The sequence below is a fragment of the Brachyhypopomus gauderio genome, chromosome 19, assembly GCF_052324685.1.
Source record: "Brachyhypopomus gauderio isolate BG-103 chromosome 19, BGAUD_0.2, whole genome shotgun sequence".
NCBI classification, from domain to species: domain Eukaryota; kingdom Metazoa; phylum Chordata; class Actinopteri; order Gymnotiformes; family Hypopomidae; genus Brachyhypopomus; species Brachyhypopomus gauderio.
In genome coordinates, this window is record NC_135229.1 from 9,930,725 (window position 1) to 9,957,866 (window position 27,142).

General features: G+C 37.6%; 2 protein-coding genes across 2 annotated transcripts; one reads left to right on the forward strand and one right to left on the reverse strand.

Moving 5' to 3' along the window:
* Positions 1-186: 186 nt before the first annotated feature.
* On the reverse strand, positions 187-17,286 carry LOC143482520 (uncharacterized). The gene is made up of 9 exons (XM_076980869.1): positions 17,088-17,286; positions 15,780-15,943; positions 15,462-15,513; positions 14,746-15,240; positions 14,048-14,129; positions 6,154-6,311; positions 4,442-4,489; positions 3,939-4,069; positions 187-3,741 (listed from the first exon to the last, which is right to left on the reverse strand). Exons 2-9 carry the CDS (start codon positions 15,899-15,901, stop codon positions 771-773), a joined length of 4,059 nt encoding a protein of 1,352 aa, XP_076836984.1. The 5' UTR covers positions 15,902-15,943; positions 17,088-17,286; the 3' UTR covers positions 187-770.
* A 1,139-nt stretch (positions 17,287-18,425) lies between these two features.
* Positions 18,426-26,956, forward strand: gorasp1a (golgi reassembly stacking protein 1a). The gene is made up of 9 exons (XM_076980946.1): positions 18,426-18,544; positions 20,089-20,169; positions 20,738-20,941; positions 21,045-21,131; positions 21,731-21,861; positions 22,660-22,798; positions 22,884-22,980; positions 23,924-24,064; positions 24,229-26,956. Exons 1-9 carry the CDS (start codon positions 18,482-18,484, stop codon positions 24,573-24,575), a joined length of 1,290 nt encoding a protein of 429 aa, XP_076837061.1. The 5' UTR covers positions 18,426-18,481; the 3' UTR covers positions 24,576-26,956.
* Positions 26,957-27,142: the final 186 nt, after the last annotated feature.

The window sequence follows — 27,142 nt, forward strand, 5'->3', positions numbered from 1 at the left end:
TAATTTCTAAACCAAGATTTCTGTAAAGCTGCACTGTGACACAATTGTGTTTGATTAAAAACATGTTATGAATAAACCCAAACAGCACAGGTAGCATATAGAATAGTAGACATGATTCTGGTAATAATAAGATGATAAATCTGTAGGTAGCAGAATATTTTTAAATTTAAAACAAACATTTGTAATGGTAGTTGTTCATTAAGAGGTTTTATTATGATATTTTTTATTCTTATTATTCAGGATTGCTACTATTAATCAATTGATGCGTAAGTTCTCTCTCAAATGCCACAGATAGATAATAAAATATAGATAATTTTTCATAGATAATAAAAATAAAATAATAATTTAAAAGATTAAAATAAATAAAAAAGTAATAATTAAAAAGTTAATTAATCTAATACTTGTAAAATAATATTTTTATGAGACAGATGGTTTAACCTAATTGGATTGAATCACTTTTTCTTTATTTTACAGTAACCCTGGGAAAACAATTAACAGCTAATGTGATCTCAGCTGTCAGAATTAACTTTATATGTATTCTGTCATTCAGTAATAACTCAGATGTATAATAATAGAAAAATATTTATGCATTTCAGTGATTCACAGAAACTCAATATTATGTCTTTCCTATGTGTAAGGTGATGTTGATTCTAGGTTATGTGCTACAAATGCATCATGATTAAAAGGAAATAAAGTACATCTATTTTTCTCATTTTCATGTTGTCAACTCGTATGCAATTCTGATGATCATAATGTGAACATAAACTGTTTTAGTTAAAGAATTCAGACATCCAGTCATTACTGCAGTGTGAACCGTCTTGTGTCTGTACTGCAGTCATAGTGCTGCATGAGGTAAGTGTGTCTTCTGGAAGTAGATCATTCTTCTCCATCTCAGATTCACCGCGTTGACTTTCTAATCCAGGGAAGACATCGAGCAGGCCTGAGTTTGGTTTTGATGACTCCATAGCAACCGTATTTAGTGCTGTTCCAATATCACTTTGGAAGGGGTCATAAAAGGGGTCAAAAATATTTTGCTTCACTGCAGTGGAGCACAGATCATTATCAGAGCTGAACAGATCAATAACTTCACTTTGGTCTAATCTAGCCGTGTCTAACGCAGATTCATTTTTGTCAAACATGTGCAGCACATCCCACTGTGCTGATGGATCCCGTTCAGGTCTGATAGTGTCAAAAGCTTCTTCTTGAGTTGCCAGAATCTCTTCTTGCACTGAAATGTTTTGGTCAAACACATCAGAGATGTTTAATTGTGTTGACGGGCCTGTCTCTGAAGGAAACAGGTCATAAACTTCATTTTGACAGAAACGATCCTGTACTTTTTCTGCAGGACTTTGATTTCCATTGTGACTTGTTGTCATCAAGTGAAAGTTACCATGGAGAACATCCGTTTGATCAGAGGCCACAGGTAAAGCCATGTCCTCTAACGTGTCATGTTCTTGCTTGAAAGATGCATTATTATTATCCTCATGACCTGAGAAATCCATATGACTGACATTCTTCACATTTGCTTCCATCTGTAATTCTGAAAAACCAAAAACGTCAATGTTCGGTTCAGTGTGGCTGGTATCGTCTGATGGGCCATTCTGACCTCCGCCCTCGGTCACTGCTCCAAACCAGTCGTGCTCATTCAAATCCATTTTGGCCTCCTGCTCTTCAGCTGATACTGTCGCTCTTGCTTCAGATTTCACCATGTCTGTCAAAGTTCCTTGGTCTACACTCAGAAATGCTTCACATTCTGGGAACGCCAGTGGGTTCATCTGGGGGGTCGCTGTTTGTGAAACATCACTTGATTCAGCAAAGAAGTCAGCTGTATCATCTGTCTTGAGAGAACTTATTAAATTTGGCTCAGTAGTGGCTGGTCTTATAAAATCACTACCCACTTCACACATATCTCTCTGAAGGGATTCTGCAGCCTTAAACACATCAGGCTCTGACAAGGACTCAGTACCCTGGGAAATGCATGTCAAAGACAAAGAGTTTATGTCTTTAGTGCTATCATATATATTTGTAAGGTGATCTGGAGTAGAAAGAAATGATGATGCATCGTTTTCGTTAGTTATCATTGTCTTAAACCTGTCTTCCCTTTGTTCTTCATTGGTGCAGCCTGTTTCATTTGAGTTGGTATTGGTGCAGGCTGTTTCATTAGAGTTGGTATTGGTGCAAGCTGTTTCATTTGAATTGGTCTTAACTGTTTCATTTGAGTTGGTCTTAACTGTTTCATTTGAGGTGATCTTAACTTTATCATTAGAGGTGGTGTTAATTATTTCATTTGAGTTGGTATTGGTACCAGCTGTTTCAGCTGAGTTGGTCTCTTGTATTTTTTTCAGGCTTACTCCTCTCTCTGTTGAGGACTGAAAGAGTTTGCTCAGCATATTCTTGGGTTTAGAGTAGGATTTCCTAGAGTCCATCTCTGGTTCATTCAAATTAACATTTTCTTCATTTTCTTTTGAGCCAGATTTAAAGAGTTTCATTAGAGGACTTTTCCCTTTAGACAGTGAACCCTTTTTAGTAGCTGTTTTATCAACTAGTTTTTCAAGCTCTTTTGTTTCATTTTCATCAGTGTGTGATAATTTATTCGGAGTTTGATTCCCCTTGGCATTGATGAATGTCTCGTTAGTCTCAGGAGGCATGATATCTGATAATAAAGCCGCTCTCACTTTTGTCTCGGGACTTATATCTGATAATGCTGCTGTTGTCTGTTTTTCTGCCATAGATCTCTCCTGAAACTGTCCAGAGTTTAACTGAAGAACCTCATGCTTTTGGTCTGCATCAGGATTACAATGTTTATTTAAGTCTTCACTAGTTTTACTCATCCCATTAGCCGAGAGATCATCTCTGTCTTTTTCAGAGCTTCTGTCTTGTCCAACATGATTTGTTGCAATATCACCATCCTGACCTGTGCACAGATTATAAGCTGCGGCGGAATGGGAGGCCGTTTCAGCGGCCGTGCCTCCTTCTGTCTCTAGCGCTCGTGTCTGGTTTGTCCGGTCGTCTTCAGAGCACGTTATCGAAGAGAAATGGACACTTTTCATTTTTACCGGTTTCTGCGTCCTTGGAAACTCAAGATTACGAGAATCACTGTCTGGCTTTAGTTTGTTCTCCCCTCCATCTTGTAGAAGTTTGCCTCGTATTTTATGGACCAAAGTAACATCTGCGACTTCTGACAAAGATTTTAAACTCCTATAATTACGTCCAAATTCAGATTGCAGAGGCATTTCCATGTGTTTTCTTAAAAAAGGTCTTTTGTCTGTCTTTTCTTGCACGGAAGGTGATGGTCTGTCTGTCTGTCGGTCTGTTTCATGGTGACCAGAGTTAGACGTAGTCTTGTACACATTTCCAGAGTTTAATTTATCTGAGGATGTTTCGTGTTTTTTTCTGTCAGTTGCTTTCTGAGTCATCAGAAAGTCAGAAGTTCCCTTCTGATTGTTTCCCTTCTTTTCTGGTGGCCAACTAATGCTTAGTTTGTTCCTAGGTCTAGAGCAGTTTCCATTGTTGACATCTCTCTCTCTTTTGCGTAAAGGTGGTGAACCAGAAACACTGGTTAATTCATATTTGGGTGCTGGGTCGATCTTCTCAGGTGTTGAGTCATCTGTCTTTTTAAGCCAGTTGTCTTTGTGCTGCTTGTAGCCAAATCCTTCATCATAATTTCCCTTTTTCTTGAATAGTTGTTGGTAATGTGATGAGCAGTAGAACTCTCCGTGAAGAGCAGAGTAATTGTGAAGGCTGCAAGAAACAGATCATGTACAAACACTGAATCTGATGAGTCCAGTATAAATGGAAATAACGGTCTGATTCTGGACGGCTCTCTAAAAGCTGGTGAAATGTCATTTTTGCACCAAAGCTCACATTTTACGTAAAGATGTCTTCTTCTGCTTCAATTAACTGACCAGAATTTTCATTTGCTTGACATAAACACTCACCTGAGTTTTTTCCTGCAATGTTTACAGCAGAAACAGTTGATATGGAGAGTATGTTTGTCCGCTGTAATTTTCTCCATGGGATAAACCTCAGTGTGGCATGAAGAGCACACCAGTTTGGCAGGGGACAGGACCTCGGAGAGCAACAAAAAGGTCATTCTCATTCTAATTTCCTGAATGAAATGTGGCTTCAGTTATCGTGAACTAGACAAGCTACATAAAAAAAACTACAAGAGACTTTAAAGCTCATTTCAAAATGGTCGCTGTGTTTGGGCGGACATTTTAAAAGCACAGTAAATCACTGCACATGCCTTCTACACTCATCATTTAACAATTTTCAAGTAAAGACTTAAAAATTAGATGCTGTGGCTATGCAGGAAATCGCTAACACATCAACCAGTGTGTTAGCTGTTATCTTAAAAATGTTACCTCAAAATGCAGATATCATCACTAAATGCTTATACTTGTGTGAGTGTATTTAAATAAGTGAAATATATCGGTCCTACCAAGCTTTGTTTGTTTTGCCTTCTTGACCCAGTGATGTTCTCCCGAGTCTGAGGATGGTCACAAGATAATTAATCTCATTCTGTGATATTATCTGTAACCTTAGTTACTGGTGTAATGTTATGAAGTTTACATTATGGTCATAAATTGGTATAAACAGTGGCCGACCCTCTATAGCTCATGATCATGTATGAGCTCTGTGTAACTTATAACAAGCTCGGCTCCTCAGATCCTCGGATGTAAATCCTCAGATAATAGAGGGCTAGCGTGGTGAAGGTCACACATATCCACAGTCCTTCTGATGGACTTGGTGGTGGATAACTGAATCCTTCTCAATATATAGGCCCACTGACAGGGTGAGGGCATTCCTATTGATGACATTATTTGGGATTAGCAAGAAAACACTTCTAAAGTGTTTGGTTTAAATGATACTGGTTTTGTTATTCGAAGAAAACATATTTTCATTGTCACGGTATGGCGGGCCCCCTACTGGTCGCCCCCGTATACAGCGGCAGTTGTCTTGTTGTTGGTGCACTGTGTTCGTCCCGCCTGTTGGTGACCTCTGGTCTATACTATATATGTCTTGTATTTGTACCAGTTGACTGCTGGTCATTGCATCCTTAATTTGGATCTTGTCACGGGTTTTTTTTGTTTGCTCACTTTATTCATTAAAACCTCCTTTTCCCTGAGACTCACTTCCATTTTATTTCGCACTTCCTGCCGGTCACATTCATGCTAACTAACATATAAATTTTTCTGAACCATATTCTTATTTTTCTCCCTGGATTATCTTATTTCATCTCTTTTCATCTAGTGAAAAGCCACATTCGCGAGTAATTTGATCCTTATTTCAGTGAGCTAAAAGGATCAATAATTTGGCCAGTGTGGCACCATCTTTTAAAACAATTAGCAGAAACATGATTTCGGGAGCAATTACATGCTCTCAGTCTGTCATCAGTGAAACAAATGGTGAAAAAAAAGTCTTCCAGATAACAGAGAATCTCATCACCTACCATTAGGCTCTTGTTATATTGTTTCAATCGTTTATCTTCTTAACATATATTTCATGCTTAACAGAAAGCAATGAGAACAATAAAAGGTTCCTATTGATCACAGTATCTAAATAAATTAAGAAATCATGTTATTTGCAATTCCCACATTATGCCAGTTCTTCTATAGGAAAAGAGACAATAATGATTTTAAGAGAGACCATAATGGTTTAAAGAGAGACCATAATGGTTGGGTTAATGTCATCCAGCTTCCTTATATAAAGCCACACATAAACACAACAATGCTGTTAATATACCTCTGGAAATAGTAGACCTATAGGGAGAACATATGGTATTGCACCTTTAATGTTGAAGATTTATAGTTCTTGAGAAGAGCGTCACATTCAGGCCTGCCTGGCAGCACAAACTTTTTTCAAATTTTATGATGCAACAGAGTAACTGACATGTACAAAGATCTTTCAAGTTGTCTTAAAGAATGAACCTTCATAAAAAATAAAACTTTCTTAGTTTAACTGAATGTTTTATGTTCATCCCTTGCATTCATGACATGCCTGTTCAGATTTTGTAACACAAAAAATCCACACACACACACACACACACACACACACACACACACACACACACACACACACACACACACACACACATATATGAATTAGTACTAATGTATCACTGTATTAGTACATGGGTCAAACGTCACTTACGTCCTGGCTGGTGGGTCCTGAGGCATCTGCTGCTGCTATCTTTGACAGATAGAGAGTTGACCGGGCCTTCACACTGGGGATAGACTCTTGTGTGAACGCTGAGGTGGAGGCTGAGGTGGAGGCTGAGGTGGAGGCTGAGGTGGAGGCTGAGGTGGAGGCTGGTGAACCAGGGATTGTACAGTTCAGACTGGTGTGAAATGGTGTGCCGCCACTTATAAATAATCAGAGATGAAGTCTGACTAATCCTGCCAGCCCTGCACGCTTCTGGTGTGAGTGGTGATTAACTAGAATCCTCTCAGCCAATGAGGTGTCTTGTCTCACATCCTTAACCAGCTGTGCTAAGCTCAGTGGCTAAATGAAAAAACACGAAAGCAGAACCAAGAGTTGCTAGCTTCCGTAGCGCACACATACATACAACATACACACATACATACAACATACGCACATACATACAACATACGCACATACATACAACATACAACATACATACAACATACGCACATACATACAACATACGTACATACATACAACATACGCACATACATACAACATACGCACATACATACAACATACGCACATACATACAACATACACACATACATACAACATACACACATACATACAACATACGCACATACATACAACATACGTACATACATACAACATACAACATACGTACATACATACAACATACGTACATACATACAACATACACACATACATACAACATACACACATACATACAACATATGCACATACATACAACATACGCACATACATACAACATACACACATACATACAACATACACACATACATACAACATACGCACATACATACAACATACGTACATACATACAACATACAACATACGTACATACATACAACATACGTACATACATACAACATACACACATACATACAACATACACACATACATACAACATACGCACATACATACAACATACGCACATACATACAACATACGCACATACATACAACATACGCACATACATACAACATACAACATACATACAACATACGCACATACATACAACATACGCACATACATACAACATACGCACATACATACAACATACACACATACATACAACATACGCACATACATACAACATACGCACATACATACAACATACGCACATACATACAACATACGTACATACATACAACATACGCACATACATACAACATACGCACATACATACAACATACGCACATACATACAACATACACACATACATACAACATACGCACATACATACAACATACAACATACATACAACATACACACATACATACAACATACGCACATACATACAACATACGCACATACATACAACATACACACATACATACAACATACGCACATACATACAACATACGTACATACATACAACATACGTACATACATACAACATACGCACATACATACAACATACGCACATACATACAACATACATACAACATACGCACATACATACAACATACGCACATACATACAACATACGCACATACATACAACATACGCACATACATACAACATACGCACATACATACAACATACACACATACATACAACATACGTACATACATACAACATACGCACATACATACAACATACGCACATACATACAACATACGTACATACATACAACATACGCACATACATACAACATACGCACATACATACAACATACGCACATACATACAACATACGTACATACATACAACATACGCACATACATACAACATACGCACATACATACAACATACGCACATACATACAACATACGTACATACATACAACATACGCACATACATACAACATACGTACATACATACAACATACACACATACATACAACATACACACATACATACAACATACGCACATACATACAACATACGCACATACATACAACATACGCACATACATACAACATACGTACATACATACAACATACGTACATACATACAACATACGCACATACATACAACATACGCACATACATACAACATACGCACATACATACAACATACACACATACATACAACATACGCACATACATACAACATACGCACATATATACAACATACGCACATACATACAACATACGCACATACATACAACATACACACATACATACAACATACGCACATACATACAACATACGCACATACATACAACATACGTACATACATACAACATACGCACATACATACAACATACGTACATACATACAACATACGCACATACATACAACATACGCACATACATACAACATACGCACATACATACAACATACAACATACATACAACATACGCACATACATACAACATACGCACATACATACAACATACGCACATACATACAACATACGCACATACATACAACATACGCACATACATACAACATACACACATACATACAACATACGCACATACATACAACATACGCACATACATACAACATACGCACATACATACAACATACGTACATACATACAACATACGCACATACATACAACATACGCACATACATACAACATACGCACATACATACAACATACGCACATACATACAACATACGTACATACATACAACATACGCACATACATACAACATACGCACATACATACAACATACGCACATACATACAACATACGTACATACATACAACATACGCACATACATACAACATACGTACATACATACAACATACGCACATACATACAACATACACACATACATACAACATACGCACATACATACAACATACGCACATATATACAACATACGCACATACATACAACATACGCACATACATACAACATACACACATACATACAACATACGCACATACATACAACATACGCACATACATACAACATACGTACATACATACAACATACGCACATACATACAACATACGCACATACATACAACATACGCACATACATACAACATACGCACATACATACAACATACGCACATACATACAACATACGTACATACATACAACATACGCACATACATACAACATACGTACATACATACAACATACGTACATACATACAACATACACACATACATACAACATACGCACATACATACAACATACGTACATACATACAACATACGCACATACATACAACATACGTACATACATACAACATACGCACATACATACAACATACGCACATACATACAACATACGCACATACATACAACATACGTACATACATACAACATACGCACATACATACAACATACGTACATACATACAACATACGTACATACATACAACATACGCACATACATACAACATACGCACATACATACAACATACGTACATACATACAACATACGCACATACATACAACATACGCACATACATACAACATACGTACATACATACAACATACGCACATACATACAACATACGCACATACATACAACATACACACATACATACAACATACGCACATACATACAACATACACACATACATACAACATACGCACATACATACAACATACGCACATACATACAACATACGCACATACATACAACATACGTACATACATACAACATACGCACATACATACAACATACGCACATACATACAACATACGCACATACATACAACATACGCACATACATACAACATACGTACATACATACAACATACGCACATACATACAACATACGCACATACATACAACATACGTACATACATACAACATACGCACATACATACAACATACACACATACATACAACATACGCACATACATACAACATACGCACATACATACAACATACGCACATACATACAACATACGCACATACATACAACATACACACATACATACAACATACGTACATACATACAACATACGCACATACATACAACATACGCACATACATACAACATACGCACATACATACAACATACGCACATACATACAACATACACACATACATACAACATACGTACATACATACAACATACACACATACATACAACATACACACATACATACAACATACGTACATACATACAACATACGTACATACATACAACATACGCACATACATACAACATACACACATACATACAACATACACACATACATACAACATACGTACATACATACAACATACACACATACATACAACATACACACATACATACAACATACGTACATACATACAACATACGCACATACATACAACATACGCACATACATACAACATACGTACATACATACAACATACGTACATACATACAACATACGCACATACATACAACATACATACATACATACAACATACGTACATACATACAACATACGCACATACATACAACATACACACATACATACAACATACGTACATACATACAACATACACACATACATACAACATACACACATACATACAACATACACACATACATACAACATACGTACATACATACAACATACACACATACATACAACATACGCACATACATACAACATACACACATACATACAACATACGCACATACATACAACATACGCACATACATACAACATACGCACATACATACAACAGACGTACATACATACAACATACGCACATACATACAACATACGCACATACATACAACATACACACATACATACAACATACGCACATACATACAACATACGCACATACATACAACATACGCACATACATACAACATACGCACATACATACAACATACGTACATACATACAACATACGCACATACATACAACATACACACATACATACAACATACGTACATACATACAACATACGCACATACATACAACATACGCACATACATACAACATACGCACATACATACAACATACGCACATACATACAACATACGTACATACATACAACATACGCACATACATACAACATACGCACATACATACAACATACGCACATACATACAACATACGTACATACATACAACATACGCACATACATACAACATACGCACATACATACAACATACGCACATACATACAACATACACACATACATACAACATACGCACATACATACAACATACGCACATACATACAACATACGCACATACATACAACATACGCACATACATACAACATACGTACATACATACAACATACGCACATACATACAACATACGCACATACATACAACATACGTACATACATACAACATACGCACATACATACAACATACGCACATACATACAACATACGCACATACATACAACATACGTACATACATACAACATACGCACATACATACAACATACGCACATACATACAACATACGCACATACATACAACATACGCACATACATACAACATACGCACATACATACAACATACGTACATACATACAACATATGTACATACATACAACATACGCACATACATACAACATACGCACATACATACAACATACGCACATACATACAACATACGTACATACATACAACATACGTACATACATACAACATACGTACATACATACAACATACGCACATACATACAACATACGTACATACATACAACATACGCACATACATACAACATACGTACATACATACAACATACGCACATACATACAACATACGCACATACATACAACATACGCACATACATACAACATACGCACATACATACAACATACGTACATACATACAACATACGCACATACATACAACATACGCACATACATACAACATACGCACATACATACAACATACGTACATACATACAACATACAACATACATACAACATACGCACATACATACAACATACGCACATACATACAACATACGCACATACATACAACATACGCACATACATACAACATACGTACATACATACAACATACGTACATACATACAACATACGCACATACATACAACATACGCACATACATACAACATACGTACATACATACAACATACGCACATACATACAACATACGCACATACATACAACATACGTACATACATACAACATACGCACATACATACAACATACGTACATACATACAACATACGTACATACATACAACATACGCACATACATACAACATACGCACATACATACAACATACGCACATACATACAACATACGTACATACATACAACATACACACATACATACAACATACACACATACATACAACATACGTACATACATACAACATACGTACATACATACAACATACGCACATACATACAACATACACACACATACAACATACACACATACATACAACATACGTACATACATACAACATACACACATACATACAACATACACACATACATACAACATACGTACATACATACAACATACGCACATACATACAACATACGCACATACATACAACATACGTACATACATACAACATACGTACATACATACAACATACGCACATACATACAACATACGTACATACATACAACATACGCACATACATACAACATACACACATACATACAACATACGTACATACATACAACATACACACATACATACAACATACACACATACATACAACATACGTACATACATACAACATACACACATACATACAACATACGCACATACATACAACATACGCACATACATACAACATACGCACATACATACAACATACGCACATACATACAACATACGCACATACATACAACATACGCACATACATACAACATACACACATACATACAACATACGCACATACATACAACATACGCACATACATACAACATACGCACATACATACAACATACGCACATACATACAACATACGTACATACATACAACATACACACATACATACAACATACGCACATACATACAACATACACACATACATACAACATACGTACATACATACAACATACGCACATACATACAACATACGCACATACATACAACATACACACATACATACAACATACGTACATACATACAACATACGTACATACATACAACATACGCACATACATACAACATACGCACATACATACAACATACGCACATACATACAACATACACACATACATACAACATACGTACATACATACAACATACGTACATACATACAACATACGCACATACATACAACATACGCACATACATACAACATACGTACATACATACAACATACGTACATACATACAACATACGCACATACATACAACATACGCACATACATACAACATACGTACATACATACAACATACGCACATACATACAACATACGTACATACATACAACATACGCACATACATACAACATACGCACATACATACAACATACGTACATACATACAACATACGCACATACATACAACATACGCACATACATACAACATACGCACATACATACAACATACGCACATACATACAACATACGTACATACATACAACATACGTACATACATACAACATACGCACATACATACAACATACGTACATACATACAACATACGCACATACATACAACATACGCACATACATACAACATACGCACATACATACAACATACGCACATACATACAACATACGTACATACATACAACATACGCACATACATACAACATACGCACATACATACAACATACGCACATACATACAACATACGTACATACATACAACATACGCACATACATACAACATACGTACATACATACAACATACGCACATACATACAACATACGCACATACATACAACATACGCACATACATACAACATACGCACATACATACAACATACGCACATACATACAACATACGCACATACATACAACATACGCACATACATACAACAATTACTCACCACTGAGATGCCCTAAACTTTTGTTCGTTGAGTCTGGAGCCTTGATTATCCACCTCTCAGGTTTAGAAGTGACACCCTTCACCTACAATAACCACAAATTTAGAAAGGGTTATGTTTGAAGCAAAATATTATTACAATATATGTGAATATAGTGAGTTCTCCACCTGATGGTCGTTTATCTTGTATGTTGGTCGTTATGTTATATGTTTGCACCAGCTTGTGACTTGTTTTTGTTATAATTTTGCTTCAAGCATGATGGATCATTATGACATGGAAATGTGTACTGAACAGTTAATCCTTTTCTGTTTATAAAATCTTTTAAGTCTTCAAAAAATTTATTATGCCAATGATAACATTTAAAATATGAATTACCACAGTTGGTGGTTTTTAGCAGTTTAAAATTTTTATCTCTGCGATGCCACTCAAATCACTGCAGAATAATTATTGCAGCAAATCTGCATTATAAAACTATTCCTCAGTCATCATGTCACCTTTACATATCAGCTGCAAATCAGTGGTTTTTCCAGTACTGGACTGTTAGAGAAGATTATGGTTTCATAAACATATATAATTATACATTTCTGTGGCTATATGAGTCTACTCAACATACACAAACAAACACTGAAATGAGGCGTGACACAATAATCTCATGACCTGATAGATGTATAATATTATGTAAGCAATATTTAAGAAAATACCTGAGGAATTTTGTCATTTTTAGTGGGAATGTTAGTCCACCTATGATCTCTCTGCTGTTCTCTCACGGTCTCATGACTTGCTGGGCTGTTTTTGGTAGGGGGTACAGCACTGAGCCTCTGGCTGTTTTTGGTAGGGGGTACAGCACTGAGCCTCTGGCTGTTTTTGGTAGGGGGTTCAGCACTGAGCCTCTGGCTGTTTTTGGTAGGGGGTTCAGCACTGAGCCTCTGGCTGTTTTTGGTAGGGGGTACAGCACTGAGCCTCTGGCTGTTTAAGCTCTTCTGCTGCTGGTTGGTCTCAGACTCAAACCAGGCTCTCAGAGCACTGGTCCCTCGCACGTCTCTCAGAGACAGGGTATCCATGGAGCGACTCCTGCTCAGAGAGGAGAACCCTAAGGAGCTGTGACCTGTGACCCCTGTAGGCGTGGGTCTTTCCCATGATTTGATTTGATTGTTTCCTTTGATCTCATCATGTTGTTTTCTAAATTGTACAGGTGACTGTGGAACAAGGGAACAGAAACCAGAACATTACAGTCATCTGCAAAACAGTTAGACGCTCTGTTACTCTGGCTAGTTAACTCTAACATCGTTAATGTGTGAACTATAAAGTCAGCATAGAGATCCTGAAATAAATATATAAAGAACTGAAAAAGAATATACAGAAAGCCTACAAGATAAAAATGAAATATGAAAGATGGCATCTGTTACTGGCCATGTACCTTTGGCCAGCCCTCTGTGCCAGCATGCCTGAGGTCTGTGTAGCTCTGGTACCTGTGAATATGACAGCAGTTAGCACATACTTCTCATGGTACACTGACTAAATAAAACAGGATACAAGACGTCCAGAAGGTCCCACTTTAGCCTCTGAAGACCTGTAAATATGAGTCAGGTAATCAGTTCACAAACCCCAGGGAGGTTTTTGATGGACAAGGTTTGCTCCGCAGATGAGCAGAGAACTGAACCAGAATCTAGACTGGTGAATTTATGTAAGACTAAACTGGGATCCTCTGAGCTATTTCACAGTGGGTCCCATTTACTGGTGTACAAGCTGGGAAACTGTCTTCCTCCTGTCCAGGAGGGCGCCGTCTGCTGTGAGCCATGCTTTATGGGTCTCAGGGAGGTTCTTCAGGGACTGGGTTCTTCTCAGGTTGCTGCTCATCTCAGTGTTGGTAGGAAATGACCATCAGTGCATGTTTGGAGCCTGGTAGGGGAAGCAGGCATGATGAATAGAGGACGCTCTGTGGTGCTCTGACTCTCACAGTTCATCCCACAGACAATTTACATCCCGCCACAAACATATGTCATACATAACAACTCCTCTGATGGGCTACATCTCAGTGTCTCAGTATATAAGTGTGTGTGATACACACACACATTGGAAAAGTCATTTAAATAATAATAATTATATATATATATATATATATATATATATATATATATATATATATATATATATATATATATATATATATATATATATATAAACTATCTCTCCCCCACTGATAAAACCACCACATAACACATACATTACACCAATAGGTGGGTGGGGTGTAATTTATGATAATAAGATGGTCTTCATTTCAGTATTGCTATAAATATCTTAATTTATAAAATTGATTTAAAAAAGTTTACTTAATACTTTACACATGCTTTGGTTTCTGGTTTATGATTTGATACCAAGCTAACCTCAAATAACACCTGCCTATATATAATACAAATAATAGGGACATATTATTACTAATGTTGATTGTGTTTTAATTACACAACCAAATTATATCCTATTGGATACACATTTATGCACTTATATCCTAAAATAATATAAAATTTATATTTTTTATATTGATATTAGCTGAAATTAAAGGATTTTTTCATTTCATAGTCTTAAGAATATATCTAGAATATATATTTTTTAAGTGCAGTGAAACATTAAGAAAAATATTATCAAAGATTCAAAATGTATTTAAATATGAGCAACAGACATGGTCCTGGTGACGTAAATCACAGAATCATGACACCTGCAAGTCACTCCAACTTTCATGTGACTCTGTTAATGTATAATGTCTTGTCTGTCAGTATAATTGCTAATGCAGCCTTAGCTCTTCAACATAAGCCTTAGTAACACTTTTCAAATGACTTAAATTTTTGTACTAACTTAGGTCTGTACTTATGGACATGACCTACAAATCTGAAACATTTTAACTACAGCTGATATATGGAACTGTACAGGTATTGTGTGACAACAGCATTATACAGCTAGAAGATAATAGGGTACACAGTTAAAACACAGGCCTGTATGCATTTATTGAACAAATAAAAGTTAAATAAGAAGGATTCGAGTTACTTACAGGATGAGCTGTGTTGAGTATTCTATTCCCGACTCTCCTCAGCACTCTAACTCTAACTCTAACTCTAAAAGCTTTACCATCACGCTCTCAGCAGTCTGATGCCCTGGTCAGAGGTCTCTGTTTGGCCACACCCACACCACGCCCTCCCACCAAAGCTGCTGACAAACATTTACCTTTCAAATGTTAATCCAGCAAATTTCAGCAGTGACCAATAAAATTGGTCTGCAGGATAATTGCTTTACTGCAGGATTCTCACATTCAAAATGGAGTATAGATTAGAGAAGTGGAGAAACAAACTACTGACAAAGCTCACAACAAACAATGAGTGTATATATATATGTATGTATATATATCTATTATATATATATATATATATATATATATATATATATATATATATATATATATATATATAGATAGATAGATAGATAGATAGATAGATAGATAGATAGATAGATAGATAGATAGATAGTGGGGGACGAGAGGAGAGAGATTTTAAGAGATATTAAGAGACCTAATGATTACTGCTTCTCATTTTACTGTACATCTGACAATCAGTGAACTGAAGATTAAACCTTAAATTACATTTTCTACTTTGCTCTTACACATCTCAACATAGAAGAAAAAAAAGTATTTAAACAAAACTTTGTTAAGCAGTGTTTGGTAAAAATAATCACAGTAGATAGAGAGCAGAAGTTTTGAACTTCAGTGACAGGGAACACAGAGCCTGAATTCCTCATTATTCATGATTAATTGAAATTGTTCATGCCCTAAATTGATTCGGATGTCATATTCATATTTAGTAGATCCATGTAGCTAGTAAAATATGCTTAACACAGGCTGATTACCCTAACAAGGTTATATTGAAACTTTTATTTTGAAATATGTACCGAAAGTCAGTTTCACATTGTTTATAGGTAGTAATAATGATAACCTGTATTAGAACGTCTCGACAAAGTCAATAATGGCATCTTTTTGATTGTATTCACATACATCACACGTAATGTATGTATCTTGACTGCATTCGACCAGTAGGTTCTACCTTTGCACCTGTCTGCTTTAAAAAGCACCTACTTTAAAACTAAGCCTTTTAATATTCATTGGAAAAAAGTTTATTAACCAAACTAAATTCACAAATAGAACCCCAAAATAAAAATAAAGTAAACCGGTTAAAAGCTGAATAATTTAATCTAAAACATGCCCTTATGCCTAATATGTTTTATTTGATTTACTTTTCCCTTTGAATTGTAATCTACTGTAAAATATATGTTATACAGTAAGAGCATGTAGCAGTAAGAACAACGTTAAAGGGAACCGGACTTCCCTTATGAATCATGGGAAAGGTCAGAGTTCAGGAAAGTTGTGGACTTCACTAAATTACATCCTTTCCCGATATGGGCTTAACTCAGAGCGCTAGTGTACCCGATGGTGGGACTGACGGCTATCATGTTCACGGGGTAAAAACAATATTATTTATTGTGGTGATGGTGGTGGTACTTATGGCGATATGGGAGCTGTTCTTCTCTACGTGTTTTGAGTAAAAGAGCTAGCTAGTCGTTAGCCAGCTAGCTACCTGGCTAGCAGAATCAATTGGACAACTAATTTGAGAGCTAGCTAGTACTGACCTGACACAAATAAACTACACATTTCATTTTAAAAGTTTAAACGGCGTCGGTGCAATGTGAATAGATTACGTCGCGTCGCTGTGATAACGAGTCCGTCTGACAGTTGAGAAGATGTTGCCATTACGTTTGTTTCTGATGACGTGCGACTTCCAGCGCGAGATCCGTGTCAGCGCGCGGTGACTGAGCGCGTGGGGGTGGGGTGGTGGTGGTGGTGATGATATCTGCAATTGAAATGCACCTACCTGATGCATTTTAATATACGTTTAAAAAGATTTTCAACAATTAAAGTGATAGTGTTTAATAATACAATATAAACAAAGTCATTGACGTGCAGCTCATTTCCTCTGTGTTTTTATAACATACTTACAGTCAGTTTTATTTAAAAAGTGGACAGAATAGCTCAATCAGGTTAGAAGGCTTATGATAAAAATTATTCAACTCAAATGCTTGCAATAAAGCTTATTCAAGTCCAAATATTAAATTCAAAATTGTTTACAAGTCTCGATATGAGTTAGTTTTACAACAGTTCTTGTACCATGTTCAGTGTAATCATAACATATATGAGCAAGCTTCCAGTAAAGACTAAATACAAAACCTAGCTGTTAGTGACTCCTAATTAGCTGTTGGTGAGTCCTTTTCTCATTTAGTTTATGCATTTGATGGACCAATCAGAGCTTTAACATACATTACTTAGTAGAACTTTACAGAGATCAGGTAAGTAACTTAGTACTTTAGTGTGAAGTGTAGAGATTTTCAAAATTGTAGTGAAGTACAATACAAAGTAATACACGTTTCACACACACATATATATATATATATATATATATATATATATATATATATATATATATATATATATATATAATAAGTAGATCATGTAAATGTGCCATATTTTGTCAATTGTGATTTTTACACCCCAATCGAAATTTGTCCTCTGCTTTTAACCCATCTGTGCAGTCAGAACACACACACACACACTAGTGATTACTAGGGGGCTGTGGATCACACGTGCCCAGAGCGGTGGGCAGCCCTAGCCCAGCGCCCGGGGAGCAGTTGGGGTTAGGTGCCTTGCTCAAGGGCACCTCAGTCATGGTCTTAGGTCTGGGAATCGAACCCACGACCCTCCGGTCACAAGACCAGTTCCCTAACCGCCAGGCCATGACTGCCCCATAAATCATAAATCATAACATTCATTTCATGGGGTTCTACAGGTCCAATAGTATAGATCAGTTATTTTTCTTGAGTTTCCTAATTTCATAATGGCAATAGCAACAACTGGCTATACGAACAGTTAATTTAATTTCAATAAATGCGTTGTGCCTGTGTTAACCCTGCTGTTGTTTCAACAAATGTGTCCTAAATCTAATCTTTAATAGGTTGAAGAGAACTCACCTGCACAGAAAGCTGGTCTGGAACCATTTTTTGATTTCATCATATCCCTTGGTAATACTCGCCTTGTAAGTTGAAAATGTATTTCATATTTATTTGTCATATTTAAAATAATATTTTTTTTTGACAAATCTTGTCATTGCTTACATGTTCTTGGATACTGAGTGTGTGCTACCTTGCATTTTGAGAGTTTTGGTTTTGACCTAATTTTCTAAACAGAACTGCAAATCCTCATGTGTCTGGTTGGGTGTATTAATTGTTCCTTTTCTTTGAACTTTATCTTGGATTGATTTCACACTGACATTTGAATAATTCAGTCTGAACCATTTATACTTGTAAGACTTGCCCAAGCACTTCAATGACTCCCAGCTGTGTAGAATTATTTTGCCACATCCCATTGGCTCTTCAATAAAAACTGGGGACCCTGAGCACTAGACACTTGCAGTGCTACAGTTCTCCCTGGAATAGGTATAGGCTGTTTTAATTGTTTGCCCTGCACAGCGATGACTACACCTTGGGTCAACAGCCTGTACTGTAGAGTTTCACATTCTCATCATAAATCATTAGGATAGGTGATTAAAATGACGGCTGCTTCCCCTTTGTGTGGTGATCAAGCTGTCCGTGTTTGCCCAACAGAACCAGGACAATGACATGCTTAAGGATCTGCTCAAGGCCAACGTGGAGAAGGAGGTGAAGATGGAGGTGTTCAGTACCAAGAGCTTGAAGCTCCGTGAGTTACAGGTCGTTCCCAGCAACATGTGGGGTGGGCAGGGGCTGCTGGGGGCCAGCGTTCGCTTTTGCAGCTTCCAGGGAGCCAATGAAAACGTCTGGCATGTGCTCGTGAGTCTCCTCTCTCATTAATCTGGTTGGTTGTTTTAGAGTTTTCTAGAGCTGTGGCCAATCAGATGTTTATCTTTTCATTTTTCTTTTTCCCCCTTGTGAGAACGTGGAGACCAATTCACCAGCGGCACTGGCTGGAATTCAAGCATATTCGGACTTCATTGTTGGAGCAGACCAGGTCCTGCAAGATGTAAGAGAAACACTGTGTTGATTATGGAACCATATCAGTTTGTTTCTCTCTCTTTGCTCAGGTTATTTTTTAAATATTTAGACTTTTTTATTTTTCACATTTATTGTTAGATATTTTAATTCCATTTCATGGCATTATGCTTAAAGACTCATGTGAGTGCCCTGTGTTTTGGACACTGACTAGTGGACAAAGGACATATTACCCTCTCTCCACTATTGATGTAAAGCATTTTTACTCAGTGTTCGCAGGATTCTGATTCTCTGATCATGTTTTCAGTGTAAATTCAATTCTTTCCTGCAGATTTTGGAATAATTAAAATTTTGTTTCAATTTGGAAATTTACTCATTCTGAAATATAAGCAAATATTTTGTCTTGGATTAAAGTTGTTTAAATGTTTCATGTAGTAAGTATCAATGTAAAAAAGATGATGACTGACCTGCTCATTAATTAAAATTGAATCTTGCATTTGTATTCCTAACTGCAAAATGCACTTGCAAATGAAAGTGGCATTTTTTTGGCTGTTGTGTGAATGAATTGAGTTTGTGCTCTTCGGAGATGTTTTTGCATGAGGACGGGTGTTGACATGCATGTCTCTACAGTCGGAAGACTTCTTCTCACTCATCGAAGCACATGAAGGGAAACCTCTGAAGCTGATGGTGTACAACACGGAGATGGACGAGTGCCGCGAGGTAGTAGTGACACCCAACGGAGCCTGGGGCGGCGAGGGCAGGTGAGGGCATCAACACCTGCTAGAGAACGCACCACACCTGTGATCACCTGCTAGAGAACGCACCACACCTGTGTTCACCTGCTAGAGAACGCACCACACCTGTGTTCACCTGCTAGAGAACACACCACACCTGTTTTCACCTGCTAGAGAACGCACCACACCTGTGTTCACCTGCTAGAGAACGCACCACACCTGTGTTCACCTGCTAGAGAACGCACCACACCTGTGTTCACCTGCTAGAGAACGCACCACACCTGTGATCACCTGCTAGAGAACGCACCACACCTGTGATCACCTGCTAGAGAACGCACCACATCTGTGTTCACCTGCTAGAGAACGCACCACACCTGTGTTCACCTGCTAGAGAACGCACCACACCTGCGATCACCTGCTAGAGAACGCACCACACCTGCGATCACCTGCTAGAGAACGCACCACACCTGCGATCACCTGCTAGAGAACGCACCACACCTGCGATCACCTGCTAGAGAACGCACCACACCTGCGATCACCTGCTAGAGAACGCACCACACCTGCGATCACCTGCTAGAGAACGCACCACACCTGCGATCACCTGCTAGAGAACGCACCACACCTGCGATCACCTGCTAGAGAACGCACCACACCTGCGTTCACCTGCTAGAGAACGCACCACACCTGCGTTCACCTCCTAGAGAACGCACCACACCTGTGTTCACCTGCTAGAGAACGCACCATACCTGTGTTCACCAGCTAGAGAACACACCACACCTGTGTTCACCAGCAACCTCTTAACTTGTGTTATTTTATGTTTCCAAGTCTCGGTTGTGGGATAGGATATGGCTATTTGCATCGAATCCCTGCTCACGCTCACAGTCCAAAATCCACAAATGTTAGCCACACCTCCTGCACAGAAGAATGCAGTACAGAAGAACTTTCCACGCACAGATACACAGAAGTAGGTCACTGATGTTTGGCAGACATCATTAGATGTTCCTGTGAAGTGTGGTTGAAGTTGAGAGATGTATTGCGTCTCTCTGTAGGTCTCCCTAATGACGGCGTCGGATCAGTCCGAGAGTGAGGGCATTGGAGACGTGAACCCTCCGCTGCCACCACCGATCCGAAGAGTCGTGGATCTAGGTAGAACAAATGATGATCACTGGAACCACCTTGATAGAAAAGCTGTTCTATGGATATTTGGAACAAGACAACTACTATGGAATGCAAACATCCATTCTGCTGAATGTATAAAGTTGTAAAATAATCCTAATTAATAATAATTCTAAATAGATTTAATCTACATGGATCAGTGTCCTCAGTGTTTTATGGTGTGCACCCACTGACCTCGCTGGTATTCTGAGTGGCTGGTAGTCTGAATAATCAGCATATTATCAGTCATATTCATGCATTCTTTTATGAATTTATGAATATGAAATGAATACTTGTAGATTATGTATACATGAATATGAACTGAATATTCATAGATTATTAATGTATGAATATGAAGGGAATGAATATACTAATTTGAAAATATGAATTGGAAAATAATATCCATATGTCCTTGTTATTAACACATTTGTGTTCTGTTTTGAGAACCTGAAAGGATGTAAGCTAATGTTAAGCTAGACCTTGATTCTTGAGTTATATACCGGATCTAAAATGATGTCTCTGTTCATCTGGTACTCTTCACTTGAACCCCATGTTTGTCCTGCTTATATGACTTGAATCATTATGTGGGGAAAACAGATCAAGTGTGTGGGCAGAAACATAAAATGGTGAAAAGTGTTTTGTTTTGTTTTTTTTTCCTCTGCTTTTCAAGTTTGCCGTAACCTGTTTTTAGTATAATCTAAATGTCTAATGTGTGAATCTGCCTCAAATAACCAGAATAGCTTTATCCCCTTAGGACGGAGTACTAATGTTGTCAACAGATAATGTGACGATTTTTCCTAAATTATTCCATAGTCAAGGTCTCTTACAACATATTTACCCAAGTTTCCCTTCAGTAGAAGATTGCAGTAGATGTATGAAATTTTTCCCTTCTAGGACATCTAAGTGTCTCAAAGATATCTTGTGTGTCCCTTAGATATTTCAAGTGAGTTAGAACAAGTGATGAACTCTGAGGTGTCTGACTTTGCTAAGAGGCTGGATCTCTCCACGTCTTCCATTGACATGACAAACACATCCATGGCCAGACTGGAAGGAGATGACCAGACGCTGGATGTTGGTAAGTCTGTTTGATGTTTGTATGTTTGGATTGCAGATTGTCAGAGATTGCAGAGAGAGGGGTGAGATGCATCCCTTTATTAATCACTTTATTAATCCCTTTATTAATGAGGTCATGCTAAGATACGCTCAGCTGTATCATATAAAAACGATGTCTATGTGCAGAGGTGCTAGAAGGCAGTGGTGAGCACCGATCAGGATCAGCCCAGCAGACGGGTGGATCAGAGGAGCAGCCCAGAGATGCCCCAGAATTCCCTTCCTCCGTATTACCGGAGAGTTCAGGACCAGAGAACGATGGCGCTGCGCTACCGGGTCTCATAACTCGAGAATCACACATTCTTCCCTCGGGCCAGTCTGCCGAGCACAGCGTGCTCTCTGCAGCTCCTGCGGTTTTGTTCAATTCCTCAGTTTCCTCTGTTGAATCCTTCACCCCCTCTGTGGAAATCTCCTCTCTGCTAATCGACCCTGCAACCGCCCAGTCCTCATCTCCTCCCAGTAGCTCCTCCCAGTAGCTCCTCCCAGTAGCTCCTGTCCTCCTCACCATCTGCCTCTGTCAGACTGGCATCTAGTCCTGAATTACACATAGAAAAAGCCAAAATCACATCTTATCTAGATCTTATTCAAGTGCCCAGAAAATCTGTAGTAATGACTGCTACTGCTCTGTATCAGGTTGCTCACAGAACTTTAGAGTGGAGTGTATCGGGTTAAAGCTCTACCAAGTAATGTTATTATTATTATCATCATTATCATCATTATTATTATGTAATGATTATTCTCTCTACATGAAGTAGTGTAATGCATTAAACTCTTGTAATCACATTACAATCACAATTAACATTGATATTAGGTGCTGCTTTTCCAAGTTCTGTATATACTCTGTATATACTCCTGCAATACTCACCTGCCAATAGGAGGAGCATGAGAGCACTCTGGAAGAAGAGAGGAACGCTGACTTGTTAAACAGCACCCAGACTATGTAACCTATAGCCCTACCACTCTGGCTGAGGTTGGTCACATTTGTTCATTGTGTTATTCATGCTTTGTGCTCCAGTACATGACTACTGGTATCTGTACACAGTCCAGTACCAAATGTTATTCACCATATCCTCCCTTTTAAGGTGTAATTGTTCTGGTTAGTTTGGTCAGCAGATACTTGATTAAATTTCAGCTCCTTGTGTTAGTCACATGTTACTACATGCATAACATTCATTTCCCAGTATGTTTGGAGACATTAGTCTATATAACTCCTTGCCGTCCCCCGTACATGTGCAATACCTGCTACAGGCGGACTTGTCTGATGAGAGTTGCGGATGTGACTGGAGTAGTTTCTGAATTCATAGAACATAAAGGTTAATATATTACTGTGAGATGAAAACATGCAGAATAACGGAAGAGCTTTGACTGATGTGTCTAAGTGAAGTATTGGGTATTGGTTGGTTCTGGCCTGCCGGAAGAACTCTTAATTGCTGTCAGCAGATTTTCCAGTTGTTTTTTTGGGGTTTTGAAGAGACATTTGTATGTAATGAGATGCATGATTATTTTCCAGGAAATGAAATCATAACTACACGGTAGTTTGATGGAGGTAATTTATAGTAACTACCTCTAGAATTTCACCACAGGACATTCAAAGTAATATCAGGATTTAATGGGGATGTTTTACAGAATGTTTAAATGTTTTTTGTGAAAAGCGCTATAAAAATATATTTGATTTGATTTGATTTGATTTAAACAAAATCCAGTTCATTCTTGTATTGACTGACCACAGACTGACTACAGTGTTTATGATGGGAACCAGGGGTTACAACATCCACTATTCAAAGGCAGCGATTTTGTTTGTTTACTATTAAAAGAGATGTTTCGGGTTTTTATATAGAGAATTGGTAAAATAGTGATAAATCTGTAAAGTATTCTTTGGAGACAATTTCAGCCTTCAATGCCGTGTATGCACTAGCTCATACTAAAGATATGTTGTGGGTCTAAACCTGACGTTAAATGGTGTCTAAGGCTTCTTTTATGTTTATAACTGTTTTGGGGTAGTTTTTTTTTGAGGTGCTGGACACTTAGAAAGTTCTTATTGCTGCATGCAGTAAACCGTTCTGAGGCCAGTTTCTAGATCCAAAAATGTTTTGAATGTTGTTTATGTTCTCAACAGGCAAATTGTGGAGACATTTTCAGAAATCGGTGGAACTTCTCTTTAATATTAGTTGTCATATTACATTGGTTTGGCATATATTTAAAGGATTTAAAGTTAGTCATGAAGTCACTTTAATATTTTAGATATATTGGTTATTTAACTTATGGTTGAATATGGGTACTGGTTAAACTGGGATAAATCTTAACTGTAGGGTTCTGAGCTTGTTGCTGTATGAAAGAATATCTGAATAAAATTAATTGAATTGTTTTTTTAAGGTAAGATGGTTTGGGTGTCAAAGTGATTTGATACTTGCTTTGATACTTGAGGTGTAAATTGAGATGAATTCTTATTGCCTTCAATTCTGGAGTGCTTGCAACTTTTTACTTGAAGAGTTTTCATGATCAAACTATTTAGGAATCAGGTTTGCTTTTGGGAGAGATCATAGTCACTGTTTGACTGTGCTACGTAGCTAGCTAGTTACCTCACAAAAGCAGCTGGCTAGATAGTTAATGGATCTATTAAGGGAGCCAGGCTGTTCTCTTTTGTCTTCTTGTTCTGTGTTGGTTGTTTGATTAACTTTGCAAATGAATGACCATCTCTACAATGTATGTACACTACTGTCTACATAATTACAATGTCCCCAAACCATGTTGAGCAACTTTGTGTGGGTGACAAATTTTAAATTTTCTGTTTCAGTTATAAAAGAGTCTAAGCTTATTTGCAAATTTGTGTATTGCAAATAAACCTTGTGCAAAGTTGTATTGCCTTTTTGTAATTTCTGGTAATGTTTCTTGTTCCTAGGTTATTTACAGAGATCAGATTTCTGCTCCTGTAGCTTTTATATATTTTCTGAATCATATCCAGCTATGTTTTAGATGCTATGTTTTTAGGTTGCAGCTTTAATAATATCTCTAGTTTCACCCATGGCTGTGAGCTAACCATCAT

Coding starts and splice junctions, on each gene's coding strand:
- LOC143482520 (XM_076980869.1), bottom strand. CDS start 15,901: ATGAGCAGCAACCTGAGAAGAACCCAGTCCCTGAAGAACCTCCCTGAG. Junction 15,241..15,461: donor GCACAGAGGGCTGGCCAAAG/GTACATGGCCAG, acceptor CTTGTTCCACAG/TCACCTGTACAATTTAGAAA. Junction 14,130..14,745: donor AAAATGACAAAATTCCTCAG/GTATTTTCTTAA, acceptor TGGTTATTGTAG/GTGAAGGGTGTCACTTCTAA.
- gorasp1a (XM_076980946.1), top strand. CDS start 18,482: ATGGGCTTAACTCAGAGCGCTAGTGTACCCGATGGTGGGACTGACGGC. Junction 18,545..20,088: donor ACGGCTATCATGTTCACGGG/GTAAAAACAATA, acceptor AATCTTTAATAG/GTTGAAGAGAACTCACCTGC. Junction 22,799..22,883: donor CCACGCACAGATACACAGAA/GTAGGTCACTGA, acceptor GTCTCTCTGTAG/GTCTCCCTAATGACGGCGTC.